Source organism: Periophthalmus magnuspinnatus, chromosome 19 (genome assembly GCF_009829125.3).
Source record: "Periophthalmus magnuspinnatus isolate fPerMag1 chromosome 19, fPerMag1.2.pri, whole genome shotgun sequence".
Taxonomy (NCBI): domain Eukaryota; kingdom Metazoa; phylum Chordata; class Actinopteri; order Gobiiformes; family Gobiidae; genus Periophthalmus; species Periophthalmus magnuspinnatus.
Genome location: NC_047144.1, coordinates 2,324,887 through 2,348,189, shown reverse-complemented (window position 1 = coordinate 2,348,189; position 23,303 = coordinate 2,324,887). Strand labels below are relative to the sequence as shown.

At 40.6% G+C, this 23,303-nt stretch overlaps 1 protein-coding gene across 2 annotated transcripts; it reads left to right on the top strand.

Annotated features, from left to right (window-relative positions):
• The first annotated feature begins 1,384 nt into the window (after nucleotides 1–1,384).
• oat (ornithine aminotransferase) lies at nucleotides 1,385–22,458 on the top strand. 2 transcript variants are annotated; one of them, XM_033984360.2, is made up of 10 exons: nucleotides 1,385–1,452; nucleotides 8,152–8,354; nucleotides 10,504–10,728; nucleotides 11,491–11,586; nucleotides 13,452–13,579; nucleotides 15,001–15,123; nucleotides 17,467–17,595; nucleotides 18,561–18,674; nucleotides 19,450–19,594; nucleotides 20,626–22,458. In XM_033984360.2, exons 2-10 carry the CDS (start codon nucleotides 8,162–8,164, stop codon nucleotides 20,784–20,786), a joined length of 1,314 nt encoding a protein of 437 aa, XP_033840251.1. In that variant the 5' UTR covers nucleotides 1,385–1,452; nucleotides 8,152–8,161; the 3' UTR covers nucleotides 20,787–22,458. The 2 variants fall into 2 exon arrangements, with proteins under 2 accessions (XP_033840251.1, XP_055085715.1); XM_055229740.1 differs by lacking the exon at nucleotides 1,385–1,452 and adding an exon at nucleotides 3,630–3,673.
• Nucleotides 22,459–23,303: the final 845 nt, after the last annotated feature.

The window sequence follows — 23,303 nt, the reverse complement described above, 5'->3', positions numbered from 1 at the left end:
TCTGATTCAACCAAATACATTTTCTGGTGTGGCTTTTCAGAAAAACTAAACAATTTAACAGATGGAGCCAGTTTTGTCTGTTAATTTCATTGTATTTTGCCAAGAGAAATCCAAAAGGTGAATTCACAAACGTGCGACGTGTCCTGCGTCCTGATTGGCCGTACTGTATGTAAACTTCAGCTCTTTGAAGAAAGTCGTGAAAAATTGTCTAAAAAAAAAAAAATCCTTGTCTCATTTTTGTGGCATTTAGCAAATAGAAATAATTGAGTTAATCCTAATTGACTTAAAAGTTTAGTCTGATTTCATGTCGGACAGTGAGAAAAAAGCTTCTTTGTTTTAACTTCTGTTTTCATCTGTTTATTAAATCATTTTGACCTTTAGACTGTGGTGATGTCGCCTGAAACGGAGAAATATGAAACATGTGAGTCAAATATGAAACATGTGAGTCAAATATGAAACAAGTTCAGACGTGTTTTAGTGAAACAGGGACATTTGAACTGCTCCATGTTTCACACACACACACACACCCGCATACACACGTACACACAAACATACACACAGACACACACATACATAGATACATACATACACACACACGTACACTTACTCACGCGCACACATATACACACATGCACAAAACAGACACACAACAGACACACACGCCCACACTTACTCACGCGCACACATATACACACAACAGACACACATACACACATGTACACTTACACACATACATCTCTCTCTTTCTTTCTCTCTCATCTCTTTCTTTCCCCTCTCTCTCCCTTTCTCCCCTCCTCTCTGTCTGTCTCTCTTTCTCTCTTTCCATCTCTCTCTCCCTCCCTCTCTTTCTCCCCCCTCTCTCCATCCCCCTCTCTCTCTCTTTCTTCTCTCTCTTCATTTGTATCATTTCATCTCTGTCTCTTGTCGTTCTTCTGCTGAACTAAAGGTAAAAGTCTCTGTTCACTTGATGACATCACGAGGTGTAACGTCGCGTTTTGATCTTTGTAGACGTCACAGACGAATAATAAAGTGACTCAAACATGTGAGAATGAAACAAAACACAACTCCAGGTCTGTTTATTGACGCGTTCACAGATTTAAAACACGACTTAAACCTCACAGGAGTCAGTTTTGCTGAATATTTGACCTTTAACCTTCCATATTTATTGAAAAAAGGTGCGACATTGTTTAAATAAAGTTCTCTCCTTACAACCAAACGCGTAATAATCACACACCGCACTCATTTTGATCATTTATTTGACTTATTTCTGCGCGCGTTTGTAATCTATCGCGGACATTGCAGCATCCACGTGCCCGGCTTGTTCCGTGACGTCATGACGCACACACCCCCCTCGCGCGTCACGTCTCATATTAGACCCGCCGTGCGCTCCTCGCGACAAATCCACTCCGCTCTTTACGGACCGTTTCCCCACGAATTAAAGCCTCCACGCAGGTACGACGCTTCACCTTCACACGCAGCCACAGCCCACGTTTTTATTTCATCTAATAAATCCAGTCGTTTCGCTCCGTTTCCCTGACAAAAAGCGCATTTAATTCATTCATGAGGGATGCTACGGATGCTAGCCCCGGTTAGCTTTGCGCAAAGAGGAGCGTGAGGTTCGTGCCATTTAAAACCATTAGCGCAATTTAAAACGCTTAACTGATTATTTATGCAGGTAAGTCTCACGTAGCACCTGTGTAATAACGCGACACCACCGCAGAAATCGAATTAGTTTGCCAGAATTGTGCTGATAAATGAAAAAGTCATTCATTTTTATGTACATTTTGTCTCTTAGAAGCAATTATTTCTTTACGCACTATTGTCCTAAATAACTATTAGACTTAAAACGCACTGATGTTGCACCTGATCATTTATAATCCACCTAAGATAACATTATTTAACTGTTTTTTTACATATTAAGACCTAAAAACCCGCAGGTGAACGCGCGTAATTTCATCCAAACGCGTCTCCAAAAACACTACTCCACAGATACTGAGTTGATTTTCGCAGGAGTTGAATAGCGTGTACTACTTTGGTCTTATTTTAGCCGCAGGAGTCGTAGTACTTGTGGGTGTGGGTGGTTGGGACCTATCAGATCCACGGGACAGGAGGACAGCGCCGTCGTGTCAAACCTCGTGGCCGCGCCAGGTGCTTTTTGTTGACATTGTGCCCGGAGTCATGCGTAAAAGTTATTGATTATCCCGCGAGTTTGGTATTTGCGCCGGATTTGGCTAGTTTTCCATTTGCACAGAAGTAAAGGAGACAGTACATTAGCTAACCATTGCACTAGAGTGACACTACAGTTACTTCAGATTGTATTAGGCAAGTAGAAGTACAAAGTAGTGGTCTAAAGTAGAAGTAAAATGTATTTGGAGAAACTACTTGTCAAGTAAGAGTAACCGTCTGGACAAAACTGATTTATATTTTTAATATTGCACAAAATGTTGTTATTTATACTTAAAAATGAGACAAACTAAATCATTTCTGAAGGAGCTCTGCAGGAAAAACACATTTTATATTGTTACATAATCTCATGTCACTTTAGAGGAACCATGACTTTTACTCGAGTAAGAGTAAGAGTTACCTTGTACAATATATTACTTACGTAAGTAGCTTCAGTATCTGTAATACACTATATTTACATGAGTTACTCCACAGACCTGTTGTGTAACTGCTGCTGTTGAACTTACGTCAGTTTGGCTGAATTGCTTCAACAATAAAGGCGAAATAAATAAGTTGGTTAATTACTTTTATCCATTTATACAATTTATACTCTATACTACACACTCTATACTACACACATATACACTCTATACTACACATATATACACTCTATACTACACACATATACACTCTATACTACACATATATACACTCTATACTACACACATATACACTATACTACACACTCTATACTACACACATATACACTCTATACTACACACATATACACTCTATACTACACATATATACACTCTATACTACACACATATACACTATACTACACACTCTATACTACACACTTATACACACTACAGTATAGAGTGTATATATGTGCAGTATAGAGTGTATATATGTGCAGTATAGTGTATATGTGTGTAGTATAGAGTGTATATATGTGCAGTATAGTGTATATGTGTGTAGTATAGAGTGTATATGTGTACTATAGAGTGTATATGTGTGTAGTATAGAGTGTATATATGTGTAGTATAGAGTGTATATATGTGTAGTATAGAGTGTATATGTGTGTAGTATAGAGTGTATATATGTGTAGTATAGTGTATATATGTGTAGTATAGAGTTTATACACACATTTAAACTCTACACTACATGTTTAAAAAAAAAAATCTCATTAATGACTATAATTTTGTCTATAAATAAAATTAAATTAAGAATTGACCTTTTCTTTAAATTAAAACAGAAATAATACATTTAATAAATAAAAATCTATTCAGAATAAATATTGGCTTCACAAACTGGTCAGAGTGAGAGTTCTGTGCTTTTACAGTAAGTGCAGAGTGAGACTTCGTACTTTCAGCTGTTGATCTTTGACGTCTTTTCTGTCTAGTCTTATTTTCTTTTTGACGTTGCACAACGGCAACAACCTCCACCGCCGCCTCGTTTGAGTCACTAAACTCAGGAGGATCAGCAGGTCTGACTCTGCTCCTTAAAGGTAAAGTCACAGATGAAAAAAGACAATCTTATGTACAGGTTACATCATATTGGCTTTAGCTGCGGCTCTGTGCGGAGGTGAGGCACGGCGAGCGATTTAACGCCGGGCCCAGGTCCAAACCAAACCTGCCGAGGAGCGTTTTGAGTTTACCAGGTTTGATTTGCAAAAACAACACTATACCATAAGGTGTCATTATGTCACGCGGCTAAAATGAGACGGTAAAGTATTTTAACTGAGGTCGCACTTTAGGTCTGTCATGATAAATACTCCATCGACTTATCGTTCAGTCTATAAAAGCTGGAATTATATGTTTTGGGCCTCAGTATTTATTGCGAGTACTTTTTCTTTGCAAAAGTGGAGGGGATTTTGAGTGTTTTTGTTGTAATATGACACGATTTAAGCTGTAGAGGGTTGAATAAGTCCCTGCAGCTCATCTTTTAATGAAACTATTTAAAAATGTCTCACTGGCATTATCTTGGATTATTTAACCTCCTGAGACCCGAGCTCTTGCAGGACTTCATTTGCAAAAACTAGTACGTGCTTGAACACGTGCATTTTGTGTAAAAAACAAAACAAAATGAGAAACAATTTTGCCTCTAGGAAAAATGTGTCGTGTTTGTGCTGCTGACAGGTGCAGGAAGATATATGACTTTAAATAAAAATAAATAAATAAATAAAATGAAAAAATAAATTAAAATACAAAAAATAAAAAAATACCAAAAATATCAAAATAGATAAAAAAATATATATATACATTAATTAATTTAAATACAATAAAAAATAATTAAAAAATAATACAAATAAATAGTTAAAAATAAAATAAATTAAAAAATAAAAGAAATAAATACAAATAAAAATAAAAAATAAATAAATATTCTAAACTCTTAGAAATATTCAAAATTGAACATGTTCTTGTTGCTTTTCTTCAAAAAATTTGCACTGTGGCCTAAACAACCCAAAATGTGTTGTCCACAGATGAGGACACCGGGTCTCAGGAGGTTAAATCCTAATTAGTGGCATAAAGTAGTTTCAGTATTATCATTTATCGCAGTATTTCTCTGTAGCGATATATCGGGTCTTTTCACACTGCCCCCTTTTGCACCACTGTAGACCTGCGCCTGATTTAAATGTTTTTATTTTATTTTAGTTTTCAATTAAAACAGTCATTTAACCAGTCGTGTGCAGGGACTTTTATGCGTAGGCAGCAGACTTGGCGTGGACATCGATCTTTAGTCACTGTAAAACGCCACTTTTTATACAAACTACATTACAAATAAGTATATTTATTTTTTACTTACATTAAATGCATATATTCTGAGCCATTTGGAGTCAAATTAGAGAAGCCTTGACCTACATAATTATTAATATTTACAGTAAATTTCAGACTATAGAGCGCGCCTGAATATAAGTCGCACCAGCTACATTTGAAAAGAAAATCAGTTTTGTTCATAAATAAGTCGCACCTGAATATGAGTCACAGGTTTTCATGTTGTAACGAGATATTGACACTGAAAGACGGAACACTGAGGTTTTTTTAGTTTTAATTTACACGCTTAAAAAAAAAAAAAGTCCCTGAGAATCAGCACCAACACGACAGTAACATGGGATGAACATACCTGAAAGTTTAGAAAATAAAATAATATAGCTGCATGCTTAGAAAATAAAACAGCACCAACACGCCATCAACACAGCATCAACACGCCATCAACACGCCATCAACACAGCACCAACACGCCATCAACACAGCATCAACACGCCATCAACACAGCACCAACACGCCATCAATACAGCATCAACACAGCATCAACACAGCACCAACACGCCATCAACACAGCATCAACACGCCATCAACACAGCATCAACACGCCATCAACACAGCACCAACACGCCATCAATACAGCATCAACACGCCATCAACACGCCATCAACACAGCACCAACACACCATCAACACAGCATCAACACGCCATCAATACAGCATCAACACAGCATCAACACAGCACCAACACGCCATCAACACAGCATCAACACGCCATCAACACAGCATCAACACGCCATCAACACAGCACCAACACGCCATCAATACAGCATCAACACGCCATCAATACAGCACCAACAGCACCAACACGCCATCAATACAGCATCAACACGCCATCAATACAGCATCAACACGCCATCAATACAGCATCAACACGCCATCAATACAGCACCAACAGCACCAACACGCCATCAATACAGCATCAACACGCCATCAACACGCCATCAACACAGCACCAACACGCCATCAACACAGCATCAACAAGCCATCAACACAGCATCAACACGCCATCAATACAGCATCAACACGCCATCAATACAGCATCAACACGCCATCAATACAGCACCAACAGCACCAACACGCCATCAATACAGCATCAACACGCCATCAACACAGCATCAACACGCCATCAATACAGCATCAACACGCCATCAATACAGCACCAACAGCACCAACACGCCATCAATGCAGCATCAACACAGCATCAACACCAAAAAATAAAACAATAAAATGTGGAACAACAGGCTGAATATCAGTACAACACGCTAACGCTAACGTAACATTTATATTTATTCAGCTCCATGAAGCACAGACAGAACTGAACACGTGTCTGGTTTGTTAACGTAAGATATTAACAGTTAATCAGATAAATAAAGCAGAAAAAACAAGCAACAAGTTCACTCTGTAATCTAATAACGAAGACGTGAATTTATATACTTGAATAATTTCACATATAAGTCGCATCTGAGTATAAGTCACACCCCTGGACAAACTATGAAAAAAAAGTCCCACTTATAGTCCGGAAAATACACAATACTACACGAAATGTACATTCATGAAGAGATACTAGCAACAGTGTCCTGGTCCGACAGGTGCACGGATAATAGATCCTCGTGTCACATTAGAACAGCGCGATGTGTTTTTAATAAGAAAACAACAGCTGAGTATCAAGGTTAGCTGGAGTGATTCTGGAAGGTGAAACTCAGCACCGCTCTTTGATTTGGCCCGTAAATGAACGTCGAGCGGTGTAAAGTCACAAAAGACTGAAGCCACAAAGGTTAAACTCACAGGGATTAAAACGGCCGCTGCGTCATTGTTAAAAGTGAAAGGAAAGATTGGCTCAGCACATTTCCAAATCCAGCCTGAACCGAAGCAGAGACGTGTTTAAAAAGCACATTTAGTTACTCTGACAATGTGTGTATTCATATAAACATTTTGCGCTTAAATCTATAATTTTCCCATGTTACAAACTCATTACATTTGTTGTGTAACTGTCCGATTACAGACTTGTGGGCCTGGTTTTTGGATAATATCTCCGTCATTCCTGGGTCTAACCACATGAAACAAAAAACTAGAGCAAAGTTCAGCGTCTTCTCCGTCAGTTTAAATAAACAAAAGCGAGATTATTTTTCTGCACAACAGCGTCACAAACTGGTGCCATTATTCAAACCCAAAGACGTGACTGGCGAGGACTTTCAGATGAATGGAGTTTGTGATAATAATGAGGAAGTTCAACATTTGTGGATCAGAAGTTTGGAGATTTCTTTAAAAAAAAAAAACAAAAGAGTGAATCTCTCAACAAATCTAAAATTTTAACGCAGCCTATTCGACGTGGCTCGTGTAAGGTCACGGAAGCAACAAAAACAAAAAAAACACGATGGAAAAATGGCGAAGTAAGAAATAATTTAATGAGCAGTGTTGTAGAAGGTCAACCAAACAAACAGAATCTAAAATACTTAAACAGAAGGTACAGTATTTTTCGGAATATAAGTCGCACTTTTTTTCTTTTCGGAGTTTGACTGAGGTTGCGACTTATACTCAGGTGCGACTTATATGTGGATTATAAGTCACATCTGCGTATATAAGTTTTTTTGTTGTGTTGTTTTTTTTTTGTTACGCATTTTTTGACTTATAGTGCGGAAAATACGGTAACTTCTAAGGTTTTAAACAAAAGAAACAAAGGGTTAAGTCGACTAAGACACAAAATCTTGACAAACAGTGCGGTGACATCATACTGGAGGCGATGTACATTTATATCTGTGGAGGAAAATGTTTTAAGATAAGTCTGAAAACTTAAAAAAAATCTAGAAAATGGGTTAAAACAGCACATTTTCTGGTTGCCTGTGATGAATCTGAGCATTCATGGTCCGAGTTTTCAACAAAAATATGAGAGCGACAAAAGAGTGAAATGAGAGTCGGCTAATGCTAATGCTAATGCTAGCTTGTGACCGTAATGTTATTTGAGAGATTTATTCAACAGCACAAATCATCTCACTTACTGTAGTTCCAGGTCAGTTATTTCTGGTCAGATTGTGTCAAGACAAAGCTCAAGTTTAAAGTCTAACTTGAGTAACCGAGCTTCAGACGGAGCAGTGCCCCCAGCTAGCATTTTAAACCCCAGAGAATGTTGATGACCGGAGCCGTCTCTTTGTCCTCAGCAGATTTCTCACCATGAAGCGCGCGGTGTTCCAGCTCGGTCGCTCTCTGCCTCGGTTCCTTCACTCCGGCTCCAAACTCACGTCCTCCACCGCCGCCTCCAAACTGAAGGGCGCCGCTCTCACCTCGGAGGACATCTTCGCCCGAGAGGACAAGTACGGAGCCCACAACTACCACCCGCTTCCCGTGGCTCTGGAGCGCGGAGAGGGTGAGGGACATTTTTTTTATTTTTTTTTTATTTCAGGGATTCCAGCACAAGTTTATTTATAACACATTTTAAAACAAAACAGGTTGACCAAAATTTTACAAAAATAACAATTAAAAACAATAAAAACAACCTGTGTATAAACCAGGACAGGGCAGACTGAGCAGTGTTTCAGTTCTCCAGAGGTCTGTTTTTCATCTGTAGTCCCTTTACTGATGTTGAGCTTCAGATATAGACTGTTTATCCCTTGTGTTTCTCTGGGCTCAATTTGACCCCAATGTATGTGTATGTGTATGTATGTGTGTGTGTGGGTGGGGGTGTGTGGGTGTGTGTAGGGGTGTGTATGTATGTGTATGTATGTATGTATGTATGTATGTGTGTGTGTGTGGGGGGGGGGGTGTATGTATGTATGTTTGTTTTGTTTTGTTTTGTTTTATTTTATTCTGTTTTGTTTTAATTAATTTTTATTTTATTCTGTTTTGTTTTATTTTATTTTTATTTTATTTTATTTTATTCTGTTTTGTTTTATTTTATTTTTATTTTATTTTATTCTGTTTTATTTTTATTTTATTTTATTCTGTTTTGTTTTGTTTTATTTTTATTTTATTTTATTCTGTTTTGTTTTATTTTATTTTATTTTTATTTTATTTTATTTTATTTTATTCTGTTTTATTTTATTTTATTCTATTTTATTTTATTTTTATTTTATTTTATTCTGTTTTGTTTTATTTTATTTATTTTATTTTATTCTATTTTATTCTGTTTTGTTTTGTTCATTTTTGGACCTCAAAATCTCCTGCAGCTCTTCATTTCCATCACTGTCCTGTGTTTGTCAAGTTCAGCGGTGGAAATTAAGTTGATCTGAGTTATAAGAGAAACAAACTGGGGTCAAATTGAACTTAACTTGTAACTTGTTTTTCAGACAGTTCTTATTTTACAATGAACATTTTTTTTCAAACTTTAATTTTTGATAGAAATCATCCAAATGAACAAGTGGCACAATTTTCAAACTGAAATGAAGAAATGTCCACGTTCTGCTGTGAATCAGTTATTTTTTGGGGTCGTAAATTACCCCAGGACAACACAAGGGTGACAAACAGGAAGTGATCATGAGCGCACGTCTGGCTCCATCGACTCCAATTCACTTTCTATTGAACAACTGCTGTCCCTCTTGTTCGTATTAACCCGCTCTACGCGATCCTGGTGTTTTCATTTAACTAATTTGTCCCTAAATCAAGTTATAAGCGTTAATAACAGACAAATCAGGCGCCTTCTTTCCCAGAGATCGCTCCTGCTAGCTTTAGCGACAGGTTTGATTGACAGCGCCCACGCCGTGATGAACCAGCGGCGTGGTCGGGAAGGGGCGCTCCTATGATACTTGCGGTCGGAGTTACAGATTACACACTCACTCAGTCACTTCTTTACACAGACGTACATGAAGTAAAATGACAGTTACATGATTATAAAGTTAAAATAAACTCTAAATTATACTTTCCATCAGTAATAAATACGGTGAAGTGACTGGTTTTCATGTTTTGTTTTTATAATTCTGACTCGGTTTAGTATCTGGCGTCAATATTTACTTTTTATCTTTGTCGTTTTAAATTAGTTAAGTGTCGGTTTGTGGAGAAAAAATTAAGAAGAAAAGAGCAAAAATACAGGAAAGAGCTATAACTATAAATATTGTGTAAATTTTGGCCTTTGTTGTACAAGTTTTGGCCAATATTTACCTTTTATTTTTATCGTTTAAATGAGTTAAGTGTCGGTTTGTGGAGAAAAAGTTAAGAAGAAAAGAGCAAAAATACAGGAAAGAGCTATAACTATAACTATTGTGTAAGTTTTGGCCTTTGTTGTATAAGTTTTGGCCAATATTTACCTTTTATTTTTATCGTTTTAAATGAGTTAAGTGTCGGTTTGTGGAGAAAAAGTTAAGAAGAAAAGAGCAAAAGTACAGGAAGTAGCTATAACTATAACTATTGTGCAAGTTTTGGCTCTTGTTTACAATGTGGTTGCTAGGTAACAGTGTCCAACCAGGAAGTAAAATGATAAACGTCACCAAAAATACAAAAGTAGAAAAAAAAAAACTAGGCGAGATAACATGTTAAAAATGTGTAAACGAACGTGTCAAAACCCTGTCTCCGTCCTCGTCCAGGCATCTACGTGTGGGACGTGGAGGGGAACCGTTACTACGACTTCCTGAGTGCGTACAGCGCGGTAAACCAGGGCCACTGTCACCCAAAGATCGTGTCCGCGCTGACGGCTCAGGCCTCCAGGCTCACCCTCACGTCCAGGGCCTTTTATAACGACGTCCTGGGAGCCTACGAGGAGTACATCACCTCGCTGTTCGGGTACGACAAAGTACTGCCCATGAATACAGGTGAGTAATGAGGGAACGGAGGAGTACGCGGGTTTATATGGCACTAAAGTGTAGTTGACACGAGCGACCTCCAGGTGGCGTCAGCGGCACGTCTCCAGTGGTAGAAGCTAACGACTCAAAAGTAGAATTGTGAGGGATCAGTACTTTACTTAAGTCAGATTTACAGTGTATACTTTTTACTTTTACTTCAGTACATTTGAGCGCAGTATCTGTACTTCCTGCTCCACTACATTGTTTGAACCGGACTGAAAAGTAAAAGTATTTTTATTATAGTTTAAGACCTGCTGAAAAGACAGGTTTTATTTTTAACATGTTCATAATTTAAGCAAAACAAAAACACGCAAATTAAAACAGTAAAAAAAACAACAAAAAAAACAACTATTGATTTAATTGTTTCTGTTCAAATTCAGCACAAAACCTGATCAAAATCACCACATTTGAAGCTTAATTAGACTCAAAAAACAAAAAATACACAAATGAAAGCAAAAAAAACAAAAAAAAACTATTGATTTAATTGTTTCTTTTGAACAAAATTCAGCACAAAACTTGACCAAAATCACCACATTTGAAGCTTAATCAGACTCAAAATCTGCGCAAAATAGTTGAACTTTTTACTCTTTAAGTACATTTTTAAACAGGTAATTTAATACTTTTTTAATCACGTGATACTTTTACTTGAGTATGTTTCTACTCCCGTTAGAACTCTCGTCTAACCCGCACTTTCACCGTGTTAATCCTGTTCATTGTGGCGTTTTGTTTCAGGGGTTGAAGCTGGAGAAACGGCCTGTAAACTGGCTCGTAAATGGGCCTACACCGTGAAGGGCGTCCCCAAGAACCAGGCCAAGATCATATTTGCGGGTAAGAACCACATTTATTTTATTATTTTTATTTATTAGTTTATTTGAATAGGGACAATACACATTAATCAACATTTCTGTAAATGTGCCAGTATTAGCCACACAGCTAGTTTCCAACTGCAGTCCCTATGGCAAGATGTAAAATGCCACCAGACATAAGATACAAAGTTTGTATTAAAAGTTAATTTGGTTATTAGTAAAATGTTCTAAAAGTTAGTGCAGGTAAGCAGGCGATTAGTAAAACACTGTGACAAAGACGGACAAAATCTACAGACATGTCGTAACCAGCGGGGCGTAGGGACCAAAGCTGCGAGACTCACGAAACTTTAACAATGTTTTTATTCACAATACGTGTTCATAGAAAACACAGTTCATTTATCCACAAGGCCGGGGATCGAGGCTGCTTCATAGCACAGTGTCCGACATAACAAAGTTCATAAATCCAGAGTAGCTGGGGAGCGTGGGTGCAGGTCCGTGAGCGCAGAGAGACACAAGGAGACACAAGACCATACCAGGGCGGAGGTGCGGGTGCTGGGGGAGTCCGGAGCTGGTTCTGGGGCGGAGATCTGGAGCAGAGCAAAAAAGGTTCCAATAAGACAAAAGTGTACCGCCCAGCTCCGGAGACAGACAGGTGAGGGAGGGGGGAAGACGAGGGCGCAGGGAGAGCAGAACAGGAACCGTGACAAGACATAACACAGAACAGGTGAGGCGGCAGCAGCGCAATTTCACATTTGGTGATCACAGGCTTGATTCAGAAGTAACCATTTTTTTTACCATGATTTTAAAAGTCCTGAGTGACTCCACGCTTCTGATGTGAGGGCGGGACAGTGTTACAAAACTGGACCGCTCGAACTGAGAAAGCAGATTGGATAAATGAGCTTTTTCTCAGAGACAGAACCAGATTGTTTGAGGCAGCAGCTCCGGTGTTTGTGCCACTGGAGGAGGAGGAGCGAGGCCATGAAGGATTTTGAAGACCAAGTCAGCGTCCTGAAATTTTACCAGATTGTCCCAGTTTAAAAGTTTATGTTTGCTCAAGACTTTACAATGGTGATGGCGAAAAGGTTTCATATCCAGGATACCTTTGAGAGCCTGTTTATAGACCGACTGGATTGTTTCGTTGTCGTCGTGCCGCCCTGAGACCAGGAGGTGACACAGTAGGTCAGGTGTGGCATTATCATTGCATTAAAAAATAAATTTGCAGCTTCTTGGTTCATCGCGGGGGTCACGATCTAAAAATAACCCGCGGTAAATCGAAATCCGCGAAGTATCAGCTTTATTTTTTACAATTATTCTCTATGTTTTTGTCTGTAAAACCCCTCACCACACACTTTATACACTTTTCTCACACAGGCATGAACATTTTCGCACATTTCTCTCTCGTTTAAACTCTCTAAAAGTTCAAACCTTCGTACATTTTACCCCCTTCCTTCTTGTTGTATTGCGGTTTTAATGTCTTTCTTATTTTTTAAAGCACATTTGATTACTTTGTGCACCAATACTTTACTAAACAAATAAACTTGCCTTGTGTAAAAGATTTTCCGTGAGAGAGATTCTGGTCTGGACGGCGTTTGGACGTGGACTCGGACCAGGATCGTTTCTTTTTGTGACCTTGGCCCTAAAAACGAGGCTCTAATCTTAACCAAAGCCTGATAAGAAAGTCCTGACTTTTACTACAACTTCACAATTACGGCAAATTATAAAAAAAAACATCCCTAAAATGAGCATCTGAAACCATCGTCCTGGCAACGATTTATTTAAAAAAAAAATCCCAAAACTATAATGCTAATTGCCCCGTGTTTAGAGCTGAATCTGGACTTAAAAAAATTGTAAAGATTGTAAAAAAAACGGGTTTATTCATTTTTACAGATGGAAACTTCTGGGGCAGGACGATGGCGGCGATTTCCAGCTCCACCGACCCGAGCAGCTACGAGGGGTTTGGGCCGTACATGCCCGGGTTTGAGCTCATCCCGTACAACGACGTCCCCGCTCTGGAGGTAAAGACACTTTAAAGGACTAAACAGGACTAAAGCAGGACTAAACCAGGACTAGACCAGGACTAAAAGCAGGACTAGACCAGGACTAGACCAGGACTAAAGCAGGACTAAAGCAGGACTAAAGCAGGACTAAAGCAGGACTAAAGCAGGACTAGACCAGGACTAAAGCAGGACTAAAGCAGGACTAAAGCAGGATTAGACCAGGACTAGACCAGGACTAAACCAGGACTAGACCAGGACTAGACCAGGACTAAAGCAGGACTAGACCAGGACTAAAGCAGGACTAAAGCAGGACTAAAGCAGGACTAAAGCAGGACTAAAGCAGGACTAAAGCAGGGCTAGACCAGGACTAGACCAGGACTAAAGCAGGACTAGACCAGGACTAAAGCAGGACTAAAGCAGGACTAAAGCAGGACTAAAGCAGGACTAAAGCAGGGCTAGACCAGGACTAGACCAGGACTAAAGCAGGACTAGACCAGGACTAAAGCAGGACTAAAGCAGGACTAAAGCAGGACTAAAGCAGGACTAAAGCAGGACTAAAACAGGACTAGACCAGGACTAAAGCAGGACTAAAGCAGGACTAAAGCAGGACTAAACCAGGACTAAACCAGGACTAAAGCAGGACTAGACCAGGACTAGACCAGGACTAGACCAGGACTAAAGCAGGACTAAAGCAGGACTAAAGCAGGACTAGACCAGGACTAAAGCGGGACTAAACCAAGACTAAACCAGGACTAAAGCAGGACTAAACCAGGACTAAAGCAGGACTAGACCAGGACTAAAGCAGGACTAAAGCAGGACTAAAGCAGGACTAAAGCAGGACTAAAGCAGGACTAGACCAGGACTAAAGCAGGATTAGACCAGGACTAAAGCAGGACTAAATCAGGACTAAAGCAGGACTAAAACAGGACTAAAGCAGGACTAAAGCAGGACTGGACCAGGACTAAAGCAGGACTAGACCAGGACTAGACCAGGACTAAAGCAGGATTAGACCAGGACTAAAGCAGGACTAAATCAGGACTAAACCAGGACTAAAGCAGGATTAGACCAGGACTAAAGCAGGACTAAATCAGGACTAAAGCAGGACTAAAACAGGACTAAAGCAGGACTAAAGCAGGACTGGACCAGGACTAAAGCAGGACTAAAGCAGGACTAGACCAGGACTAAACCACGACTTCAAAAGGCTTTAGAAAAATATATTACGATGGAACTACTTTCTCTATCGACTTATCGTTCAAGATATTATAAATGTAACAATCATTTTTTGGGGTCAATATTTATCGTGGGGACTTTTTCTTTTCTGCAGTAATGTGACATTTCCCCTGTAATGCCAACGTTTCCCCAAAAGAGGGCACACTTCAGCTACATCAGCCTTGTTCGTGTGTGTTACTCTCTTCACTCTGTTTCTCCCGTCTCCTCAGAAAGCCCTCCAGGACCCAAACGTCGCGGCGTTTATGGTGGAGCCGATCCAGGGAGAGGCCGGAGTCGTCGTGCCCGACCCGGGATACCTCACCAAAATAAGAGAGCTCTGCACCATGCACAACGTGAGTCGAAACTTCAAAATAAAACAGTAATTATTCTGAAAAACAGCTCACCAAAATAAGAGAGCTCTGCACCAAGCACAACGTGAGTCTAAACTTTAAAATAAAACAGTAATAACACAGGCTTTTATTCTGAAAACAGCTCACCAAAATAAGAGAGCTCTGCACCAAGCACGTGAGTCTAAACTTCAAAATAAAACAGTAATTATTCTGAAAAACAGCTAACCAAAGTCTGAGAGCTCTGCACCAAGCACAAAGTGGGTCTAAACTTCAAAATAAAATAATAACACAGGCTTTTATTCTGAAAACAGCTCACCAAAATAAGAGAGCTCTGCACCAAGCACAACGTGAGTCTAAACTTCAAAATAAAACAATAATTATTCTGAAAAACAGCTAACCAAAGTCTGAGAGCTCAGCACCAAACAAGTGAGTCTAAACTTCAAAATAAAACAAAAATAACACAGGCTTTTATTCTGAAAAACAGCTCATCAAAGTCTCAGATCTTTGCACCAAACATATTTTATTTATTTTATTTCACTTTTGTGTCTGTAAATCAAGATCTGAACATTAATAACAGACAAATCAGGTCCTTCTGTCCCCGAGGTCGCTCCTGTTAGCGTTAGCGACAGGTTTGATTGACAGCGTTGCTAAGCGTCCGCCCCTAAACCAGCGGTGTGGACAAAAAGAGGCGTTACCTTCCACAGCGTCGCTCCTGATTGGCTCTCTGGTTGCTATGATACTCGATGAGCTTCATTTGGAGCTGAAGCTGTGGCGACGTCAGACTCAGTCACGTCTTTAAACCGTCTCAGGTCAAAACGTGGTCGTCCGGGCGCGTCCAGAGTCTTAAACCGTCACTGAGTCCGTCTGATTCTCTGGTAAAACTTGAATCACTTTTCTGTAACTGCCTGATGTTTTGTGACTCAACCAAGACAGATTTAAACAAATGAGTCATCCCTGTGTGTCAGATGCCCTCCCATCCTCCTACATCCCTGTGTGTTTTTGGAGAAAGACATTTGACTATTTTTTGTGTTTAAGTTCAGGAAATGAAGATTGAAATGTTTTCAATTCAGTTTTTTATTAGACACAATAAAAGTTCAATCTCGTGTTTGGGTTTGAATAACGGCTCCATTTTCTCAAACTGATGTGAAAAAATAATCTCACTTTTGTTTATTTAGGCTGAAGATACTGAAGTTAACCATGAACCAGGACTAAGCCAGGACTAAACCATCAGGACTAAACCAGGACTAAAGCAGGACTAAAGCAGGACTAAAGCAGGACTAAAGCGGGACTAAACCAGGACTAAAACAGGACTAAAGCAGGACTAAAACAGGACTAAACCAGGACTAAAGCAGGACTAAGCCAGGACTAAAACAGGACTAAAGCAGGACTAAAACAGGACTAAACCAGGACTAAAGCAGGACTAAAGCAGGACTAAAGCAGGACTAAACCAGGACTAAAGCAGGACTAAAGCAGGACTAAACCATCAGGACTAAAGCAGGACTAAAGCAGGACTAAACCAGGACTAAACCATCAGGACTAAACCATCAGGACTAAACCAGGACTAAACCAGGACTAAACCATCAGGACTAAACCAGGACTAAACCAGGACTAAAGCAGGACTAAAGCAGGACTAAACCATCAGGACTAAAGCAGGACTAAACCATCAGGACTAAAGCAGGACTAAACCAGGACTAAAGCAGGACTAAACCAGGACTAAACCATCAGGACTAAACCAGGACTAAACCAGGACTAAACCAGGACTAAACCATCAGGACTAAACCATCAGGACTAAACCAGGACTAAACCAGGACTAAACCAGGACTAAACCATCAGGACTAAACCATCAGGACTAAACCATCAGGACTAAACCAGGACTAAAGCAGGACTAAACCAGGACTAAAGCAGGACTAAACCAGGACTAAACCATCAGGACTAAACCAGGACTAAACCATCAGGACTAAACCAGGACTAAAGCAGGACTAAACCAGGACTAAACCATCAGGACTAAACCATCAGGACTAAAGCAGGACTAAAGCAGGACTAAAGCAGGACTAAACCAGGACTAAACCAGGACTAAACCATCAGGACTAAACCAGGACTAAACCATCAGGACTAAACCATCAGGACTAAACCAGGACTAGACCAGGACTAAACCAGGTCTAAACCAGGTCTAAACTGGGAGTAGACCAGGTCTAAACCAGGTCTGTTTCATGTGGACAGGCCCTGTATTTACCCACACATCTGCACCTGAGGATTCTCCCGTGTTCAGTCTAAAACCTCTAAATCTCGTGCGTCTTTTTAAAAAATATTTTATTTGTAGAGAATAACAGTACGTCTCTGTCTCAGGTGCTGTGGATCGCAGACGAGGTGCAGACCGGTTTGGCTCGGACCGGGCGGCGTTTGGCGGTGGACCACGAGAACGTCCGACCTGACATCGTGGCTCTGGGGAAGGCGCTGTCCGGAGGAGTCTACCCTGTGAGACGCTCGTGTTTATACTTAAAACTAACCAAAATGTGCTTTTCAGAGCTTTTTAAACATGTTATCGTTGTTTCCCCCTCAACATTGAACACTCTTGAATTAGCTATTTTGAACACGACGTAACAATAACCGTAATATTGTGGTATCTTGAATAGAATAGACTACGGTGGCCCCTCAGAGTCTAAAAAGAACATGGACAAAACACCGGAATAACAAAGTCTCACTTGGTTGGTCCGTGTGTTTTCATTCACATAAAAACGACGCTGTTTAAAACCTTCTACAAAATGAGTTTTTCAGCGTTTTTATTTGTATATTTTTATTTCCTGAAACGATAAATGTGCTTAAAATACCCCCTTAGACATTTCAGGTAGTACAAATACCTACAAATTGTGCTTAAGTGTAGTACTTTTACGCTGTGGAAGAGAAAATCCTGTTCTGGTCGACATACTTCTGTTGAGTTCTTGGGCATGACACATAAAAACACATAAAACACATGTGTCAAACTCAAGGCCCGTGGGCCAAATTCGGCCCGCCACGTCATTTTATGTGGCCCGCCTCAAAGTAAATTAAAAGGTCTGATTGTCTTAAAATGTCAGTTTATCAAGAGATACACAGTTAACCAGCCATTTTTCATATCTATGCAATTCCATGTGTAATATTTGTACCTTGAATAAGTAATAAAAATAGAAACGGTTTATTAACAAGATTAAAACGTAGTGACATTTATCTTACAGTTACATCTGTCCCTTTGAGAGCAGCCATTTTGTTGATGTTTCCCTCGGTGAAAATGAGTTTGACGCCCCTGATTTATTTAGAACTTTTGTGTTAAAGTTTAAAAAGACACAAGAGCTCAGTATAAACTCAGATGTTTGGTCCTGGCTGAGCAGCTGCGCGTTTCTTTAGACGGTTCATGTTCATCTTCTTCTTTTGCTCACCGCTCGTCTCTCTGTCGCCCCCTGCAGGTGTCCGCGGTGCTGTGCGACGATGACGTCATGTTGACCATTAAACCCGGAGAACACGGCTCCACGTACGGAGGAAACCCTGTGGCCTGTCGGGTCGCTATCGCCGCCCTGGAGGTGGGTCAGATGAACCACGTGCACCTTCTCGTCAGGGCTGCGCTATACTGATGCTAACAGGAGGCACTGCTCTGTCTGAGGCTCCGTTACACAAGATAAACTTTAATCTGAGCTTTGTTTTGACACAATCCGACTCTGAAAGAACTGATTTAGCCGAAACTACAACAGATGATCTGATTTGTGCTGTTAAACAAGTCCCTCTCAAATAACTTTACCGCCACAAGCTAGCATTAGCATTAGCATTAGCCAACAGTTTTTCAGTTAGTCGCTCTCACCTGTTAGTTGAAAATCAAACTCCTAAACAGGACCATGAACGCTCGTGTCGATCGCTCCTGAAAATGTTGTCTTAAAACTTTTTCGGATGCGCTAGCTAACGTGTGCGCCGCGTCACCGTGGAAACTGCCATAGACGCACATGCATAACCACCGCCGGCGCGATGTCACCGGAAAGTATCAGTATCTGTCAGGATGTCTGTTACCGTGACGACGATCTCTCGAGCTTTATTTAAACCTGGCTGAAACCGCGTACGATTATGCTAGCCGTGTTTCTTTAGTTCTAACTCGGGACGGTCCAATCACAGCGGCTTATTTGTGTCACATGTCTCTGGATATTCTCGTGTCGTTCAGAACCAAATCCGTCGCTTCTACGTCGGAGTTTGGTGCTTTCTTTGTTCGTTTACTCCGCTGATATCTGTGCCGTCGTCTTCTCTTTTGACTCGTACGCCGCCACGTTTGTTTTCCGACACAAACTGACCACGCGTTCCTCCGTCGTGCAGGTTCTAGAGGAGGAGCGTCTGGCGGAGAACGCGGAGAGGATGGGTAAGATCCTGAGGTCGGAGCTCAGCAAACTGCCCAAAGACATCGTGACCGCAGTGAGAGGCAAAGGGCTGCTCAACGCCGTCGTCATCAAGGAGACCAAAGGTAAAGCAGCGAGGACGCCACAGGGACCGCCCACCGCCGCGTCCACCAGCATCACACTCACATGTTATATTAAAGGTTTGAAAGGTCGGGGTTCATCGGCCACGTGGTAACTAATGACAACAAGAACTATGATTTTATTTAACATCTGTTTCTGAAACTTTATAAATATCAAAGTTATTTAAACATTTTGCAGAACGTTGTGTTTAAAATGTGCTTTTTGGAATTAAAACCAAAACGGTATGGATATTAGTTAGCACGTAGCTGATTAGCACGTAGCTGATTAGCATGTAGCTGATTAGCACGTAGCTGGTTTGCACGTAGCTGATTAGCACGTAGCTGATTAGCATGTAGCTGGTTAGCATGTAGCTGGTTTGCACATAGCTGGTTTGCACGTAGCATATTAGCACGTAGCTTATTAGCATGTAGCTGGTTAGCATGTAGCTGGTTCGCACGTAGCTGGTTTGCACGTAGCTGGTTAGCACGTAGCTGGTTTGCACGTAGCTTATTAGCACGTAGCTGGTTAGCACGTAGCTGATTAGCCTCCATGATGTCTTTGAATTCTTAATATTTGAATTTTTAGAAATGTCTCTGGGAAAAAAGTAAAATAAGTAAAATTTCTTCTGGACACATAGCAGGCGGTCACTGTAGAGTTCCATCAAGTTGGATTGGGGGAAAAAAAAGGAAAACAAATACTCTGATTACTCTGATTGTGATTAAATTAGCGATGTGTAAAAAGTAGAATCGTGTTCAGAGTTCACTTTGTAAACAACTGAGAAACTAATACAAGAAACCCATGATTTTCAGAACATATTTGTGGAGATTGAGGAGATTTTGACTGTGTTTACTACTGCTGCTGTGTGCACTGTGTTGCCATGGTAACCGCTGAACATTCCACCATACGTATACAAGCAGAACACCCCCAACGTGATGTATCGATTGTATAAAATAAAATCTATAACCCAGGCGTCTCCTGTTTCATACAAACTGATAAAATGTCACTCGTACTGACTCTGGGTCTCCGGTGTTTTCAGATTACGACGCGTGGAAGGTGTGTCTCCGTCTCCGCGACAACGGGCTCCTGGCCAAACCCACTCACGGCGACATCATCCGCTTCGCCCCGCCCCTCACCATATCCGAGCCGGAGCTGCGGAACTGCATCGACATCATCAACCGGACCATTATGTCATTTTAAACCTCGCAGATATTTATGTTAAGTACTGCGTTTGACCCGGAACTGCAGTATTTGTCCAGGTTTGGGTGAATCTGACCAGTTTAGAGGAAATTAGATCATTGGACTTGTTTCATCACATTATAAGGATTTATATTTCTCTGAGTTAAAGAGAGGAACTTTAATACGTCACTTTTAATTTATTCTAATTTATTTTATTTAACTTCCTGGTTGTGCGGTTGAATCGGGCGCGTCGTGGGCGTTCAAATATTTACGTATCTCTGTGATCTGGTCGTGCGTCTGACCCAATCTGAGCTCCTCCGTCCTGTCCGTCAGATCAGATCATTTACTGAGTGATTAAAATGTTGTTAAAATACGACACGTTTGACCCGTAACTATTTCTGCGGCGTCGCTACGTTTGTTTCCATTCTTTTGGCTCCGCCCCTGCGGTCATGCTGCCCTGTGATTGGTCCGGTCTCTGATCTAACGGTGGGTGGACTGTCCGGTGTTTCTGAAAACTCAAATCGCAAACGAATTCATCCTGTGGAAAGTTGTAAATCAGGAAGAACGGGTCAAATGCTCCAGTGAAGGTAGAGCTGAGCGAGACGAGGTCAAGATCTAGAGATGGACCCACCGCTCCTGACGGGTTTAACAAAGAGACAGTGAAAGACGGGTCAAGTGCAGGTTTAACTAAGACCCTGAAGGACGGGTCAAGTGCAGGTTTAACTCAGAGACACTGAAGCATGGGTCAAATACAGGCTTAACACAGAAAAACTTAAAGATGGGTCAATTACAGGTTTAACTCAGAGACATTGAAGCATGGGTCAAATACAGGCTTAATTAAGAGACACTAAAGGATAGGTCAAATACAGGCTTAATTAAGAGACACTAAAGGATGGGTCAAACAGGCTTAAGTTAAGCCTGTGTTTGACCCGTCCATCAGTATCTCTTATGTAAGAGACACTGAACCATGGGTCAAATGCAGGCTTAACTAAGAGACACTGAAGGGCGGGTCAAATGCCGGGTTAAATGAGAGATACTGATGGACAGGTCAAATGCAGATTTAACTCAGAGACACCGAAAGATGAGTCAAATGCAGGTTTAACCGAGAAACACTGAAGAACAGGTCAAATACTAAGAGACAGTGAAGGACGGGTCAAATGTAGGTTTAACCCAGAGAGACTGGGTCAAATGCAAATGCACTTTCAACTTAAATTGTCTTGAAAGTTTTGTATAAAAGTAATGAAACAAGTCCAGTGATCTGAGGATCCTCACGGGTCAAACCGACTCAAATCCACATTCAGATTCTACACTCATGTCGTTTTAACTTAAAGCGGCGCTGTGTAACTTTTCTTGTGCGCGTATCTCCATGGAGACGAGCAGGTGACACCCAACAGACCGAGTTACAGCTCAGATCCACGTTTTAAAGACTGTTTTGTTTTGTTTGTTTTTTTGCGTGAGGACAGCTGTAACCGAACAAGACGAAGACGAGTTTAATGTCAAACTACGGGACATTCGGTAATATCTCCATGGAGACGGGCAGGTGGCAGCAGACCGTGCACCAGAAAAGTTCCACAGTGCGCCTTTATCTCACTCCAAAACCCGTATTTAACCTGAAAGGATGAAGGCGTTGGAAAGAGGCTATTTTTGCACAGATCAAACTGCTGTAGCGAGGAAACTTTAGCTCGTTTTGTATTTTAAAAAAAAGCAAATATGACACGATTTTATTTTCCAAAGTGAAGATGTTACGACTGCGTGATTTTAAAGTGGACGTCACCCGCAAAACCGACTTTTTTCAGAGCTTTGAAACATGTTCTAGTCGTTTCCGTTCACCGTTTCCTCACCTGAAGCTTCATTTGGAGCGATTCACGTTTGAGTCGCCTTCAGTCGCTCATTTTCAAGACGCCATTTTGTCTGTGACGCGCGCTCTTCTTCTTCTCCACGTTTATTTTCTTAATCGCTGACACTTGTAGGATTCAAATGAAAAAGATCCGCTGCGTTAGTGCGACGTGCAGCTATCCGTAGGGGGCGCCGACGTGAAAACGCGCGGACTTTTTTCTTATTTATGAAGTCGTTTTAGATGAATGTCGTGATTTAAAACGTACAAACTATGACGTAACAATCCTGGAAAATAGAGCCACTTTATTCATCCAATCAGCTCCCAGTCGATCATTTTACAGCCCGTCAGTATTTAAAGTTTTAGTTTACCGTTTTATCAATATTTATAAGCGTTTTTAGCAAGTCCAGTCCAGAATTACGTCTAATTTATGTCGTATTTGTTTAATTTTGTGGTTTACCGTTGTCTACCTTTTACAATCGACGCCCGAGAAGACAAAGTATTCGCTCCACCGAGATTTACTTAAACACGACTCGAGATAAAAGTGAAAAGTACTCGCTCAAATACAAGTAAACGTACTCCCTGAAATGACCAAAAGTGTCGGAAACGTACGAAATACTGCACGTACTTTGGTTCATACAGTTACTAAATCAAATCTGAAGAAACACAAATGTACAAATAATTTCACATTGTTACGTAAAACT

Bases quoted from the DNA above. Each gene is read 5' to 3' on its own strand.
- oat (XM_033984360.2), top strand. From the start codon at position 8,162: ATGAAGCGCGCGGTGTTCCAGCTCGGTCGCTCTCTGCCTCGGTTCCTT. The intron at 11,587-13,451 runs GTAAGAACCACA...TCATTTTTACAG, and splicing joins GGCCAAGATCATATTTGCGG to ATGGAAACTTCTGGGGCAGG. The intron at 15,124-17,466 runs GTGAGTCGAAAC...TCTCTGTCTCAG, and splicing joins AGCTCTGCACCATGCACAAC to GTGCTGTGGATCGCAGACGA.